The sequence below is a fragment of the Watersipora subatra genome, chromosome 4 (assembly GCF_963576615.1).
Source record: "Watersipora subatra chromosome 4, tzWatSuba1.1, whole genome shotgun sequence".
Taxonomy (NCBI): Eukaryota; Metazoa; Bryozoa; class Gymnolaemata; order Cheilostomatida; family Watersiporidae; genus Watersipora; species Watersipora subatra.
Window position 1 is genome coordinate 46,750,173 of NC_088711.1, and position 16,970 is coordinate 46,767,142.

At 35.3% G+C, this 16,970-nt stretch overlaps 2 protein-coding genes across 2 annotated transcripts in view; both read right to left on the bottom strand.

Moving 5' to 3' along the window:
• Positions 1-821: 821 nt before the first annotated feature.
• LOC137394298 (uncharacterized) overlaps positions 822-16,970 on the bottom strand; it is a 290,856-nt gene continuing 274,707 nt past the window's right edge. Inside the window, exons 3-9 of the mRNA XM_068081015.1 lie at positions 10,956-11,023; positions 10,587-10,748; positions 9,223-9,399; positions 8,518-8,737; positions 4,311-4,520; positions 4,023-4,135; positions 822-1,610 (exon numbers count right to left, since the gene is read on the bottom strand). Coding sequence (XP_067937116.1) covers positions 1,497-1,610; positions 4,023-4,135; positions 4,311-4,520; positions 8,518-8,737; positions 9,223-9,399; positions 10,587-10,748; positions 10,956-11,023 — 1,064 coding nt within the window. The 3' untranslated portion in view covers positions 822-1,496. The remainder of the gene's footprint in view (positions 1,611-4,022; positions 4,136-4,310; positions 4,521-8,517; positions 8,738-9,222; positions 9,400-10,586; positions 10,749-10,955; positions 11,024-16,970) is intronic.
• The window catches only part of LOC137392998 (malignant fibrous histiocytoma-amplified sequence 1 homolog), a 37,303-nt gene continuing 31,524 nt past the window's right edge, over positions 11,192-16,970 (bottom strand). The window contains exons 7-9 of the mRNA XM_068079379.1: positions 11,855-13,860; positions 11,476-11,616; positions 11,192-11,262 (exon numbers count right to left, since the gene is read on the bottom strand). Of these exons, the coding sequence (XP_067935480.1) occupies positions 11,192-11,262; positions 11,476-11,616; positions 11,855-13,860 (2,218 nt within the window). The remainder of the gene's footprint in view (positions 11,263-11,475; positions 11,617-11,854; positions 13,861-16,970) is intronic.

Genomic DNA, 16,970 nt, shown 5'->3' on the forward strand with positions numbered 1-16,970 from the left:
TAGTGACACATTTATATGTATCTCTTTTATTGTTTTGGTTGCAGTTACGCCATCGTGGTTTACAGTATGATTACATTGTGTTTGACATAGAGTTTTTCTTTGTATTGTCTGACCAGATCAGTGTAACTTCTGCATTGATGCTTGCAATAAATGAAATACAGCACTACTAATTTGAATTGATCGATCAGCTAGTAGTAGGGTCAATGTAACAGCTACCAAACGGGTAGGTGAGTAGCTGGCTATTGTGCAAATTATTTGAACTATTGCAGTACTGAACTATTTGAACATTTACAAATTTCCGGTTGTTAAAATAAACAAAGTTAATCCCGCTAGCATCATATAGATATGAGTTGAAAATACTAGACTATTGTTGGACTGAAGACTTGGTAGACATTTTGTAAACCAAGAGGTAAATGTGTAAAGGAAGAATAGTGGTGACCGATTGTCGTGACCAGAGTTGGCTCAGAGAGAAACTGACCAGAAGGCGATCGACGCCGTGATCAGGCAGAGCATGAACCTGCAGATGACATGGCCCCCGATAACACTTCCGAACGGCTGATGGTGGGCTGTAGGTCCACCTTGCTACCGACAGGCAGAGCCAATTGATCATCAGGAGCTATAAAAAATGCTGCAGAAGCGACCAGCAAAGAAGTCTCTCATTGTGACGTTTACTGTAGTCTCATTGCATCTTCAACTGTACTCGAACATATATATATTTACGATGAAATACAGTAAATATTCATTGCCTTGCACTCACTTGAGTGGTTTGTTTTCTTGTGAAATGATTAATAGAACTCAATCGGTTTTTTACAGAATTTTACCAAATTTATTGGAGAAATGTTAACATTCCGAGAAATCAGATTAAAAAATCATTATAAAAAGTGAAAAATTTACATGAATAAATGACCTTGATTAATTCAGGTAAAGGTACTTTATTGCCGATACAATGCACAGGAGAGCATAAATCCAAATAGGAAGCAAAATATGATTAAAGCCATAGAATGTGCAAGAAACAATGTGGCTGGAATAGTTGTTAGCAAACATATAAAACCAGCAGCGGAAAAAGATGTCAATAACTATTGACATAGTGTTCTATAGAAGTCAATACAGATACAGAACACTGCTAGACATCTAGACAATAAAACTAGTTAAAAGCAGATGTTCCAAAGTTCATGACCATCCAAAAATAGTAAAGCTACCATAAATATGATAATGTTTGTGGTTACAGAGCACTTCATAGTGAAAAGATGCTTGGCTCTTGATTCTCGATATTTGCAATCAAAAGTTACAAAATTGGATATAACGAATCAGAAAAAGTATCTTGCATATTTTTTAGCAGATATGTACAGAATGTATCAATAAACAGCAGTAGAGAATAAAAGAAAAATGATATGTAATCATACAATCACCAGTCAGGTGCTTTGTCTATAAGTAGAGACTACTTAACAATGCAGATTTAAAAGAGGCACTGCATGATTGACAAACACTTAGACGAGCTAGGATGGATTGTATCCTGGAAACAAGTAGAGTTTCTTTCTAAGGAAGTTGTCAGGCGATGGCTGCTGACCATATCCATGATCTATACTCCTTCTTCTCACCTTCTCTTGTATCTATTATAAAAAAGCAGGGAAATGCATTTTTCATCAAAGACCATTTATTACCCAGTATACATCATGTATTAAATAACCAGAACTGTTTGCGACTTTTTGGACCCACATTTCCCTGAGTCATATGAAAAGCTTTTTTATGATCCCTTTACTGGAAAACTGCTAGACTTCTGTTTTCCAGTACTGCTAACAGTTACGCAAAGCTATGCAACCAGTTTTACTAGATCTATAAGTATCTTAGAACTACTGGATCGTAACAAGTATACAAAATAGTATGGAAAAGAGAGGAGACAAAAGGAAAGATAGAACCAACGATGAGAGAGAGAACCAACCATGAGAGATAGAACCAACGATGAGAGATAGAACCAACAATGAAAGATAGAACCAACAATGAGAGATAGAACCAACGATGAGAGATAGAACCAACAATGAGAGATAGAACCAACAATGAGAGATAGAACCAACAATGAGCGAGAGAACCAACCATGAGAGATAGAACCAACAATGAGAGATAGAACCAACAATGAGAGAGAGAACCAACCATGAGAGATAGAACCAACAATGAGAGATAGAACCAACAATGAAAGATAGAACCAACAATGAAAGATAGAACCAACCATGAGAGATAGAACCAACAATGAGAGATAGAACCAACAATGAGAGAGAAAACCAACCATGAGAGATAGAACCAACAATGAGAGATAGAACCAACAATGAAAGATAGAACCAACAATGAAAGATAGAACCAACCATGAGAGATAGAACCAACAATGAGAGATAGAACCAACAATGAGAGATAGAACCCTCAATGAGAGATAGAACCAACAATGAGAGATAGAACCAACAATGAGAGATAGAACCAACAATGAGAGATAGAACCAACCATGAGAGATAGAACCAACAATGAGAGAGAGAACCAGCAATGAGAGAGAGAACCAACAATGAGAGAGAGAACCAACAATGAGAGATAGAACCAACAATGAGAGATAGAACCAACAATGAGAGATAGAACCAACAATGAGAGATAGAACCAACAATGAAAGAGAGAACCAACAATGAGAGAGAGAACCAACCATGAGAGATAGAACCAACAATGAAAAATAGAACCATCCATGAGAGATAGAACCAACAATGAGAGATAGAACCAACAATGATAGAGAGAACCAACAATGAGAGATAGAACCAACGATGAGAGATAGAACCAACAATGAGAGATAGAACCAACAATGAGAGATAGAACCAACAATGAGAGATAGAACCAACAATGAGAGATAGAACCAACAATGAGAGAGAGAACTAACGATGAGAGATAGAACCAACGATGAGAGATAAAACCAACAATGAGAGATAGAACTAACAATGAGAGATAGAACCAACAATGAGAGATAGAACCAACCATGAGAGATAGAACCAACAATGAGAGATAGAACCAACAATGAGAGATAGAACCAACAATGAGAGATAGAACCAACAATGAGAGATAGAACCAACAATGAGAGATAGAACCAACAATGAGAGATAGAACCAACAATGAGAGAGAGAACCAACCATGAGAGAGAGAACCAACCATGAGAGATGGGACCAACCAGGAGAGGGAGAGAGAGAGAAAGAGAAGAAAAAAGGAGAGAAAGAAGCAACAATTATATATGAGAAACAAGAAGGGAGAAGAGACAAAAGGAGAAATAGAAGCAACAATGGTATGAAAAACAAAAAGGGATTGGAGACAAAATGAGAGATAGAAGCAACAATGGTGTGAGAAACAAGAAGGAAGTGGAGACAAAAGAAGAGATAGAAGTAACAATGATATGAGAAACAAGAAGAGAGAGGAGACAAAAGGAGAGATAGAAGCAACAATGGTATGAGAAACAAAAAGAGAGAGGAGACAAAAGGAAAGATAGAAGTAACAATGGTGTGAGAAACAAGAAGGGAGAGGAGACAAAAGAAGAGATAAAAGTAACAATGGTATGAGAAACAAGAAGGGAGAGGAGACAGAAGGAGAGATAGAAGTAACAATGGTGTGAGAAACAAGAAAGGAGAGGAGACAAAAGGAGAGATAGAATAACAATGGTGTGAGAAACAAGAAGGGAGAGGAGACAAAAGGAAGACCGAGGCAAGGAGACTAATAGAAGGAAGCCAGAGAGAAAAATGGAAGAGGAGACAGAAGAGGAACGATAGAGTTGAATAGGAAAAAAAGCAGTGAATGGATTGAGAGATAAGGAGAGGTAGAAAAACAAAGCAAGGGAGAAAAAAGGAAAGAGAGAAAGTCGGAAAAAGAAACTGAAAGGAGGAAGTATGTAAGAGAAACAGGAAAGAGGGAGTAAAAAATGTGCACAGAAACAGAGGAAAAACAAAGACAAGGGAAACAGAAGGGAGACAAAGGATTAAAAGGGAGAGATAAACGAATTGCTTTTTTACCTGGTTTTCAAACAAAGTTTTGAGGTCACGATGACATGCATGTCTTGAAATAGACTGAATTATGGCATTAACAAACCAGGTGCCAAATTCTGGACTTCTATAGGCCACATGTCCTGTAATAAGAGCAAATCTCACTCAACACAAGATTGAAGATAAATCTATACTTTTTTATTAAGTCCAAACACAATATCATGGAAAAAATATACGACCCGAACACTATGTTGCCTTTGAATGAAATTTTAGAGCTGCACCAAAAAATTGTTTGGAAAACCAATAAAACAGTTATACCATGGTAGCTGGCTTTCCAAATTAGTAGATGATCGGTGGCGAGTCCCGCAGAGGAAACTGAAGGTGCAGGAGAAGTTCTAGTGGGTGTAGACAATGGTGGTGCAGAAGGAGTCTGACTGGGAGTAAATGAAGGTGCTGGCTGGGCAACAGACCCATGCTGAGATGTTGCATGGTGTGGGAGAGCATCAGTCGTTACTCTATTAGAACGAGCTGCAATTCAGCCAAAATGTACACAATAATAAACATTTGTAATCAAACGAATGTCAGAATTCATGCATAAAACAAACGAATAGGCTTCTTTGTTAAGTTTAAAAAAGTTATCACCAAACGGAAATAACACTGTCAAACAGTGATCATCTCGACTATATACTCACTAAACAGTGGCATATAGTCGTGCTACTATATACTAATGTCAGTGATACCATGCAGCCTATTGGCTAAACCAAACCACCAGTAAATCATCTAGAAACTCATAAACCCCACCAAGTTCTGTAAACACTATGCGCATCGTCACATAAGATTACCAGTAACACAGCCAACTTTCTCATAGTTAAAAAAGAAACCAAGCAAACTATGAAATATACTCTTAAGACATAAACTCCCACTAAATTCATAAAACAGAATCTGTAACGAATGAATGTGTGTGAATCTGAAATGAAACCATAATGTAGCTGAACTATGTTAGAATCTGTATTTTATTGCTCTCATTAAAGAGCCAATCACGCATGAAAATATATGAAACGGTCCAATAAAAAGTCACATAGTGGCATGAAACAGCAGAGAAACATGAAGCTAAGAATAGCTAATGAACAGCTAAACATAGAGATACAGTAATAAAAAGTCTGCTTGTGGATAAAAGTTTAACTCACCACACTATCTAGTTATGTCATTAGCAATAGTAGATAACAGTACAAAGAGATACAGTCAAACATAGATAACTCGGCCACGGATAGCTCGAAAACATGGTTAATTCGAACAGTTTCTTTGGTCCGTTCCCACGTAATGATAAATTGCTATAGATAACTCGAACTCAACACTGTTAATTCGAACTGTTTTTTTGCCCAACGGCTACCGAAACGGTTGTTATCGCTTTAGAAAATCACTTTATTCAAAGCCATAGAGGTAAACCTCATATTTTCGTAATTCATAAGCGTTGTTATTACCACCATCGGCAAAATAATTTTGTCAACGACTTTTCTAAAGGTTTGGTCAAATTTGATTTATACTGCTATACGATTAATAGCACGGGCTTGCCGGGTCACGCGCGCAAGGATTTTCGCCACGCACATACAAAACAAAAACAGCATGTTGTTTTGTATGTGCGTGGCGAAAATCCTTGAGTGCGTGACCCGGCTAGCCCGTGACGAATAGTTTTGCGACGTTGATTCCGTGTTGAATCAACGTCGGAATGTTGAATGTTTAAAACGTCTTAAGAATTGTTTTTATTAAACGTATACGTGTCTTAGCTAAAAAAAACTATTCATCGTTTGACCTAAACACAGAATACGTGTGTACATTCAATAAGTATCCATTCAAAAAGCGTGAGTGATATACAATGTACCGTTAAACCTCGTAAAACTTTTAATTGAACTGCCTCGGAGGGTAGCTCTTAACGAATCCCAGGTAAAGTAAGGGATTTTTCTTTGGTAACTTTTTCTTGAAGTTGCATAAACTTCAAGAAAAGTCGGCAAAATTGATCGTGGGTAAAACGCTCAAAAGAAAAAGATGTCTTTTCTTTTGAGCATTTCAACAACGATCAAGTTTTGCCAATGTCAATCTAAAAAAACGTCCTGGCAATAACATCACCTCAAACAACAAACCAATCTCAAGTGATAGAAAAATCTCTATACTTTTTGATAAAAACGTTTTAAACTTTACATTAGAAGCATTTAATTTGAAACAAGCCATTTGTGCTTTTGATTTATATTATAGTTTGCATATGTACATGTATCTACTAATAAATAAGTAAATACATGGACTTGTGACAGTGCTCTGATAACTTGAACGCTCTGATAATTCGAACACTTTGCTCGGTCCCTTGAAGTTCGAATTATCCATGTTTGACTGTATTTGAATAATATTTTTGTTTCATTTTGACCCGATATCAGGCTTCATCGGCATCTTCAAGTTGTGATAACAGCAAAAAGATTTGTGACTTTTATAAAATATTGACTAGAAACAGCTGCCACACTATATAACTCTATTAAAGTCACTTGTCTTCTGAACAATCGCTCATGCTTCATCTATTTATTCCATTAGAAATAGTAGATAACGGTACAGATAGGTATTTGAATAATATTTGGGTTTCATTTTGACCAAATATCAGGCTTCATCGACGTTCTCACATTGTGATAATAGCAAGAAAGACTTATGAGATTTATAAAATGTCAACTGGAAACACCTGCCACACTTTATAATTTGATTAAAATCTCTCATCTTTTCAACTACCTCATTTAACAATTGCTTATTTAAATTCTTGATTCATGAATGTAACCAGATAACTATCAAAGATTACTATAGGCTACATGTATTTGTAAACAATCTTTTTAAATTTCCTATTAACGTAAAGGAAGACCTTTTTGCTATGTATTCTGCCAGATAAATGCTCCTGCCCTGCTGATTGATGTAATTTTAAGGTCCAAACACACTAGGCGATTTTATCGCGAGCGTCATGAGGAAGGCGGAGATATCGCTGGCGTGTGCATAAACACACTTGAGCGATTCACTAGCAAACGATATAACGGGCACGCTCACAAACTGCCAATAAACTTCCGTATCATTAGTTTCTTCGGAGTTGTTAGTAACTTTAGGTCAGTCAATATGGCGCCGTCTAGGCAACAAAGTAAACAATTTACGCACTTGTTATTAAACCTATGTCACTTTCATGGATTGTACATTGCCTACACTACAAGAAGACATAAGAAAAAATGATTGTTGTATTTTTAACTGCAATATTTTTTAAGATTTGTATACATACTTTATTTTGTAGCGGTTCTTTATACTTAATAAATTAAAAATTCATGTCATTCAATATTCAAATGTTTACCGTTCTCAAGATGGTCAACCTGTGCAACGATTGACTCCTCATGTTGGTTTTCAACTCGGATTTTTTGTAAATTTTTGTTTTTTATGGTTCACAGGACTGGGTGTGTTATTATTATATTTATGAACAATTCAGTGCTTGTTCTGAAGATCTTTCAATCGTAACAAAATAGCCAATTGTCGCTCCTGTGCGTTGGCGAACATTGATAAGAAATAATTACCCGCCATAAAATTGCATTCTGGTAAAACCCCCACCAATCAAAATGCATCTCGCTAGCGATAAAGTTGTGTAGAGAAAGTCTTGCATTATCGCTCTGCATGAGCACACTGATTGAATTCTAGCGCAGATTAGCGCTACGCAGCGCGATATCGCTCTAAATATCGCCTAGTGTGTTTCCACCTTTAGAGCCGCTGCTCAAATGCGGGATTTTGAAATACGGCGCCGACTTTATTTGGGACTTGTGGAATATGCTTCGACCTTGCGTTATAATTGTCTGCCATGTTGGATGACCAAAACATGTGGCGATTAGATGGAAAAATGTATTAGAAAGACAGCCAAAAGAAGCACTTTTGTCTCACATTCACACATTGGTCAATCATCGGCATTGGCATCGTGTATCATACGTCTGTTTCCCCAAAAAATTGCCGCTTTATGGCATAGCGTGAAGCTTACATCAAAACCAAAATTTTAACAAAAACGTTAAGTTCGATGGCATTAATGTTACTTCTCCGAAAGGAGAGTGCAAAATATTGGCGACATAAACATCAGTTTGCCCACCAAAAAAGTTAAAGTTATCTTTCTAAAATGTTTACAAACTAGTCAAAAAATACAGCGCCACCCTCTATTTGAACGTTATCTCTAATAAAATGCCACTATGGATGAAGGGTTGAAAAAACCAGTGCCATGGCATTCTAATATAGATAGTATAGTAACCTTTAAACAGCTGTTGATATACTGAAGAGATTAAACCTGGTGTTATTCATGAAGAGTTCCTATCGGCTATAATAACATGACTAAGAACCAGAGAAAAGCGCTAGAAGTGCATAACATATTTTTAGTAAAAGGGAAATCATAAAAAAACCTATGGTAAAAATGGGACCGTTGAGTTAACTACCAGTTTATTTGTGCCTACGGTGACAGCAATAACATATTAATCTAACTTACTGCCAGAACAAGCCTGAAGAATGACCAGTTTTGGTTTTTGAGCCATTCTAGGAAAACTTTGAGCTGAAAGAGCATCAGTCACTGCTACCCTCTCCACCATATTTCCATCAGTTCCTACCAAGCCTGTTTCACTCCCATGGCACATGATGATCAATACAAACATTCCATAATTGGTGTGCTCTGTTTGTTCAGTCTCTCTGTTGATCTCCTCAAGCATGCCCTGGAAAATATAATGCTCTAGTTTATATGTATAACAGGTTATATATATACAACACATAATTCACATATTTCATCCATTTATTTCTTGACACAAACACAACCAGCCAATGAAGATGAGGTGCTATGGAAAAAGGTTTACTTCTCCTTTGGATTTATGAATGAACAGTAAGAAAAACTTATATGCGATTTACCGGTTTTAGAACACATTTTATGTGAACTTTGATGTTCAGAAGATGGAATTTGGTCTCAAAGACAATCGTTCATGGTCTTACAGCACTTATTTTGACCAGCTATATTTTACATGTTGGAAATCTGGTGAAACCTGACTGCTACACTTCTAAGGAATATAGTCAAACAGTCATCAACTAAAAAGTTATTATTAACATCGAAAAAAGGCTCTAAACTTGTGAAAAGATCTTGCAAACAATTAAAACATTTATTCTGTGAGCAGGCGCAATGATAAAGTGATCTGATGCCAATCCAAACCTCTCCGGAGAGATCCACCTTCTCAGAGCAAATAAAACCAAGGCTTTCAAAAAGACCTGTAATCCTTCGACCATCTGCTATGGAACCATGTCTCGTGTCAGTCCTTCCATCAGAATATGTATAGTTCACATTGTTGATAATAAGACATCTTCCACGGACACGAGTCATTCTGTAGACCTGAAATGATATGTATATACATGTATAGCCATCTCTTGGCAGAAATCCATGTAGAGATCAAGGTAGAACTCACTGTAGAGCTCAATACAGAACTCACTGTAGAACTCAATGTAGAACACATTGTAGAGCTTAATATGAAACTCAATGTAGACTTCCATAGTTAGCCCTCAACGCGTAGGATTAGAACTCAATATTCAACGTAGACTAAGACGACATGTTTTAAAAAAGTTTTTGATGTGTTCGTCGGAAGCTTTGCCGTGATGGGCAAGCTAATTGTTAGAAATCATGCTTTTAACCCTTTCGCTGTCAAAGACGCATTTATGCGTTTTCTAGGGTCGAGTGCCACAGACGCATAATTGCGACTTTCCCAGCAATTGCGTAGTAACTTCATTTCATAATTCATTGACAATATAACCCACAGTCTTTAGGACTTTCAAGATATTGACAACGTTGTTCGAAGAAATCTTTATAAAATTAGCCTAAAATAACGAAGCAACTTCAAACTTTTGTTTGAGAACTACTAACCTAAAAACGAACAATTTTTGTGTGAGTTCATTAAGTACCGCGCACGAGTCCAAAAACAGGTAATTACTTATGTTGATGACGTTATAGCCAATTCAGATTTAGATTTTTGTAATTATACAAATAATTAAAGTAGCAGCAGTGACTCTGATAGTGGTGAAAGTAATAGTTTCGTAAGAGTAAGGAACATTGAGGATCGTCTTAGCTTCGTAGCGATCGCTTCACATAGCTTTATCATCGCACAAAGTATAGATAGATTGAATTTTTTGCATAGCAATGTTGGTTAAACGTTGGGGAAATAAAATATGTTACGAAAAATGTTCTAGATAGAGCTTGAAATTGAAAAAATGTTGTATACATATCATGAAGCAATATCGGCAATTTTTGGTAAAATGGCTGGCACTAGGCCGATAGCTAAATTTGTACATGGTTGGCAGCAAAAGGGTTAAATGGAAACCAGAAACCGACGGAAAAAGCAGATTATAAAACAAACTGAATCACAATAAAATAATAAAACCATTCTAAACAAAATTTGTTCTACGAATAATATCACTAAAACAAATACTAAAATATACACTAACCATATTTGAAGTAACATAATAATACCAAAGTAAATGGTATTTTAATTGTTTTTAAGAGTAATCGTTGGTCTCAGCGACACTCACCTCAGGTGAACAGAAAAGATTTCGAACACGAAGCTTGAAGCAAGGTCTGATAGTCTCTGGTTCAGCATCCTGGTCTGGATCAACCAAAGTGTCACTGAGCTCACTATCACTAAGGTCTCCCTCCTCTGGTGCTTGGAAAGGAACCGGATTCACTGCAACTACCTCACGATTCTGATCACTTGGGTCTCTCTCTTCTGGTGCTTGGACAGGAACAGGACTCACTGCAACTACTGTACCATTCTGATCACTTAAGTCTCCCTCTTCTGGTGCTTGGACAGAAACAGGACCTACTGCAACTATCATAGCATTCTGATCACTTAGGTCTCCCTCTTCTGGTGCTTGGACATGAACAGGACCCACTGCAACTACCGGACTATTCTGATCATTTGGGTCGCCCTCCTCCTGCTGTGCTTGGACAGTAACAGTATTCCCTGCAACTAACAAAACATTGTTAATCCAACAATGTATATATATGTATATGAAATCTGATGACATTGAATAGTGCAGGGATTTTATTACTTTGGTTTTTTATTGTAGAGGCTGTTATGTTATTGTAGATAAGAGTGAATGAAATATTGTAATGCAAATGTTTCCATGCTCATTAGCTATGATGAAAATGAACAGTTGGATATTAGGATGAATGATCTGAGGAATTCATCAAAGAAAGACTCCTTAACTATTAATCAAACAGGTTTAACAAAGTTACTCAGTGAGGAACATTATCTAATGACTTGTTATAAGTGGATACAACTTGCCTGTCCTTAGGTATTCTGTATCCATATAATGTATATATATGTGTATATATGTATATATGTGTATATATATATATATATATTGCAATGCGTGGCATATCAACTACATTTTTCTACTAAACTTAATTATAGCATACCCTGATGCACTTCGAGTAAGTCATAAACCATCATATTTCTATTAGGAGTACATTCATAGAGTACAAGACTGGAATTAGACACCTCACATGTACCATAATCACCTACTGCATACGTAGACGGTATCCAAAAAACCTCTTTAACTAAAAAGAAACATAAGTCTGTACGAGACAACCACATGACATGTACCTGCATGTGTGATCTGGGGAAGAGGGGGAAGGCTTGTCAGATACCTTTTGATGCTGCGTTCCTTCTTTTTACCAAGTGGATAACCTTAAAAGAGAACATTATAAAGATTGTGTAGTGCAAAATGTTTTTAAATTACACAACTCTCTAGATAGAGCTTTACTTAAACTCTATGACAAAAAATTTAAAACTTACAAGGCCTCATAAGAGCAGATGGTACTGTTGGTTTTTTAATTCCAGTACGCTCGCATGTAAGCTTCTGTTCTCCTGAATACTGCGTAACTGCTAAACTGTCACCTTTTGGATGAAACCAACTTGGATCAACAGATGTTTCCGGATTTTGATCTCTGAGAAAAAGGCAATGGCCACAGTAGACATAGACAGATTGCTGACTGGCAGTCCAAGCAGTAAAAAGGACCTTTAAAACGCTTTGGGTTGTTTTTGCAAGCCGTTTCCACAGATTTTCCAAGTTTGTTACCTCATCAGAAGAGCTTTGCAGAGTGACCTTCTGGTTAGTAACATTATGAATGAGGTGTAACGCTAGTTCGTCGTAATAGACTGTTGCACCATCATTTTTAACAAGAGTGGTATTCCGGTCATCCGCAAGCTCGTCCAACACAGCAACTGTCATTAGCTGAAATGCATAATGCGGTAATGGCAGCCCTCTCATTTCTATGACAACCCTCAACTGGATCCGTTCATCAGTTTCCCAAGATGCTCCTATGCTTTCAATTGCAAAATATGGTACTATATAACCATATCTTGTTTCCGATGTTTGATCTTCACTATTCTGTTTTATGGGTCCGTGTAAGATCCAGAAGCTTTTCAGTAGATGTATGGATAATTCCAATGGAAAGTTGGACTTAGTTTCAAAAACATAGAGGAGATGGTGTAATAGAAACTCGTCCAGGATGCCACATTTTAGGAACTTGTCTATGGACTTCATGTATAAAGCTTTACTGATGTTTTTTCCATTGTGATCAAACTCCTTGAAGTTTTTGATTCTCTTTTGCCATTCATCACGTGAGCGATGATGAAATAGTGTGGCTATCATTGCAGTCATCGTTGGTATGTCGCGGAAGATGAAGCCTTTCAACGAGTTTATGGACTCGTACCATAAAACTTGTCCAACATTATGCATGTATCTCAAAATATGTAAGCACTTCTCTCTCGGGTATTTAGATTGTATTTCTGACAAAGCAACAGCTGGTTTTTTAAAGTCATGTTCTACAAAGTTGCACAAATCATTCCATTCTTTTGGGAGGGTCACTTTAAACTTTACGCAACGATCATCGAGAGCTTTTCTCAGCTCCTCAATTTGATGAGACTCATTGCCAAACACAAATGTATTTTCTTCAGTGAACACATCAACTTTTTTGTCTGATAGGAACTCTATTTTATGGAGAGCCTTATTTTTTCTGCTACGCAGTTTCTCAGCTTCCAACACTTGATTGCGTAAATCTGTGGAATATTTGAAAATGTTCTCTTTGCAATCACGCAGTTCCCGATCAGAAAGCTTATCCGAGTGAGTAAGAACAAGGAGTGGTGGCCCTAATAAAGGACAAGCTAGGTAGAGGTGAGATAGCCACCTCCAGCAAAGCTGTTCAGTTGCTATTTTTGCATTCTTGTTCTTGGTCAGGTTTTTGAACTTCTCCAAATTGACAACCAGAAGCGGTATATTCCTTTCCTTCAAGATGTATCGATAGGTGATGTGATAGATTTGGTGACCTCCATGATCAATCATCTTAGCTTGGGAATTTTCCAAATCCAAATTCTGGACGTCGAATACCCTCGTTGTCTCGTCGAATATGCTAGTGTCATTTCGATATGTCAGCTTACGGCTCCTCGATTGCAAAGATCTGATTAGGCTTGTTTTTCCTGCCATGGTATCACCGACAATGGAGACTGGAACAAGCTTTAGTTCAACTCCATCCTTTACAAGGTCTTCAAAATATGATTTAACTGCTTCGATTCCCTGGGAACAGACAGCGTAAGGAGGAGAAACAAGCGCTGGACATTCCCTACAATTGAGATAGGAGAGATGCTCATGCTCCAGGAGACTCTGATCAATACTTGAAAGCTTCCTGTTGCGGGCGAGGTTCAGAGAGCAGAGTTTTCGACATTGGAATAGGTCAGCAGGCACAGTAGTGAGCTCATTTCCTTCACAGTCTAATCTATCCAGCTGACTGAGATTCTTCAGCCTGTAATTATACACAAACAATATACATTATTTATAACAAATACCTTGAAATTATTGGAAAGTATTTTCTTTTTAAACATTTAATCTGACAAGTGGTAATAATCATCACTATTTGTATAAGTAAAACATAAAAAGATAGAAACTTATTTAAACATTCCTATTTAAACATTTAATCTGACAAGTGGTAATAATCATCACTATTTGTATAAGTAAAACATATAAAGAGAGAAACTTGTTTAAACATTCCTATTTAAACATTTAATCTGACAAGTGGTAATAATCATCACTATTTGTATAAGTAAAACATATAAAGAGAGAAACTTGTTTAAACATTCCTATTTAAACATTTAATCTGACAAGTGGTAATAATCATCACTATTTGTATAAGTAAAACATATAAAGAGAGAAACTTGTTTAAACATTCCTATTTAAACATTTAATCTGACAAGTGGTAATAATCATCACTATTTGTATAAGTAAAACATATAAAGTGAGAAACTTGTTTAAACATTCCTATTTAAACATTTAATCTGACAAGTGGTAATAATCATCACTATTTGTATAAGTAAAACATATAAAGAGAGAAACTTGTTTAAACATTCCTATTTAAACATTTAATCTGACAAGTGGTAATAATCATCACTATTTGTATAAGTAAAACATATAAAGTGAGAAACTTGTTTAAACATTCCTATTTAAACATTTAATCTGACAAGTGGTAATAATCATCACTATTTGTATAAGTAAAACATATAAAGAGAGAAACTTATTTAAACATTCCTATTTAAACATTTAATCTGACAAGTGGTAATAATCATCACTATTTGTATAAGTAAAACATATAAAGAGAGAAACTTGTTTAAACATTCCTATTTAAACATTTAATCTGACAAGTGGTAATAATCATCACTATTTGTATAAGTAAAGCATATAAAGTGAGAAACTTGTTTAAACATTCCTATTTAAACATTTAATCTGACAAGTGGTAATAATCATCACTATTTGTATAAGTAAAACATATAAAGAGAGAAACTTGTTTAAACATTCCTATTTAAACATTTAATCTGACAAGTGGTAATAATCATCACTATTTGTATAAGTAAAACATATAAAGAGAGAAACTTGTTTAAACATTCCTATTTAAACATTTAATCTGACAAGTGGTAATAATCACCACTATTTGTATAAAACATATAAAGATAGAAACTTATTTAAACATTCCTATTTAAACATTTAATCTGACAAGTGGTAATAATCATCACTATTTGTATAAGTAAAACATATAAAGAGAGAAACTTGTTTAAACATTCCTATTTAAACATTTAATCTGACAAGTGGTAATAATCATCACTATTTGTGTAAGTAAAACATAGAAAGAGAGAAACTTGTTTAAACATTCCTATTTAAACATTTAATCAGACAAGTGGTAATAATCATCACTATTTGTATAAGTAAAACATATAAAGAGAGAAACTTGTTTAAACATTCCTATTTAAACATTTAATCTGACAAGTGGTAATAATCATCACTATTTGTATAAGTAAAACATGTAAAGAGAGAAACTTATTTAAACATTCCTATTTAAACATTTAATCAGACAAGTGGTAATAATCACCACTATTTGTATAAGTAAAACATATAAAGAGAGAAACTTGTTTAAACATTCCTATTTAAACATTTAATCTGACAAGTGGGAATAATCATCACTATTTGTATAAGTAAAACATATAAATAGAGAAACTTATTTAAATATTCCTATTTAAACATTCAATCCGACAAGTAATAATAATCATCACTATTTGTATAAGTAAAACATATAGAGAGAAGCTTGTTTAAAAATTTATATTTAAACATTTGTAAATATATAAAAGTAATCTTTCAACCATTTTCAAAAGTCTTAGAAGTTGGTTGCTATTTTTAAAAAAAACCAAAATGAGTTGGTTGTATAGGTTAAAGATGTTTATACAGTAACTCCAGCACATCGTACATCAGTTAGAACACAACAAAGATAAACTTACAAAAAGCAAGAAACTTGATTGTAATATAGAATCAGGTTGGGAGACGCTTTTAATATAATATTCATTAAACTATTTGACATTTGTGAAAACATCCAAATAAATGAATTGGCAATCAAACATTAAGCTTTTTTGCTAAACAATTGTTATTTTACTATAACATAATTAAATGTTTGAAATCAAAACCTAATATTTGGCAATGGCGCATATAAGTTGTCCTAACATTTGAACTACAAAGCCTATTAAAAGGGCTTTGGTACCAAACTATTCAGCATAAAACTTTAAATCCGTTGATGCCATGAAAACATTTTACAAATGTGTTACTGAATTACCTCAGACAGTTTTCTGATCTATTGCCCTACTACCATAACTAACAACTTTAGCATGTGAGAAGATTCATCACTATTACTATAGCTTACGACATTGTTATTGCTAAAAATGAAATAATCAGTTTCACTAGTATTTGTACTTAAAAGATGAGCGCCAGAAGTACATTGATCTACAGTTTATGAAGATTCAGTAGCTGTATTGGAACTGATGCGGCTGGTAATTGCGGATAAAAAGATGCGATATAATATTAGGGTTTTACAAAGCTCAGCGTGGACTGTAAACATGTTTTCTATTGGTTCAACACAGGTAAATGATTGTTTCCTCTTATTTGAGTACACATACGATGTGCTAATCAATTAACTACCCATTTGTAGGAACAAATATGTTTACGATAACTTGGCAATTTGAAGCGGAGCCTTGAAACGAACTACTAACTAATAAGAAACATTGTGTACTAAGCATGCTAAAGCTCCTCCACACAGCTCTTGGCCATAAGCAAACACTGTACTGAGTCACACTGCACAGTTTCTGGTATATAATGAGTTGAGAAAGGAAAGTTTTAAACCAAGATTGTAAGATTCATTGAAGAAACAAACAAGTGAATTTGGAATCACCTAGAAGTGTTTGATTATGACTATGCTATAGAGTCAGCAAAATATAAACTACATACATGACCGTGTACCTAGCATGTGCAAGTATTTCACGTTAGTTTATTATAAAAATAATTTAAAGGTGAAGTTATCATAGAAACTATATGTACTAGAGT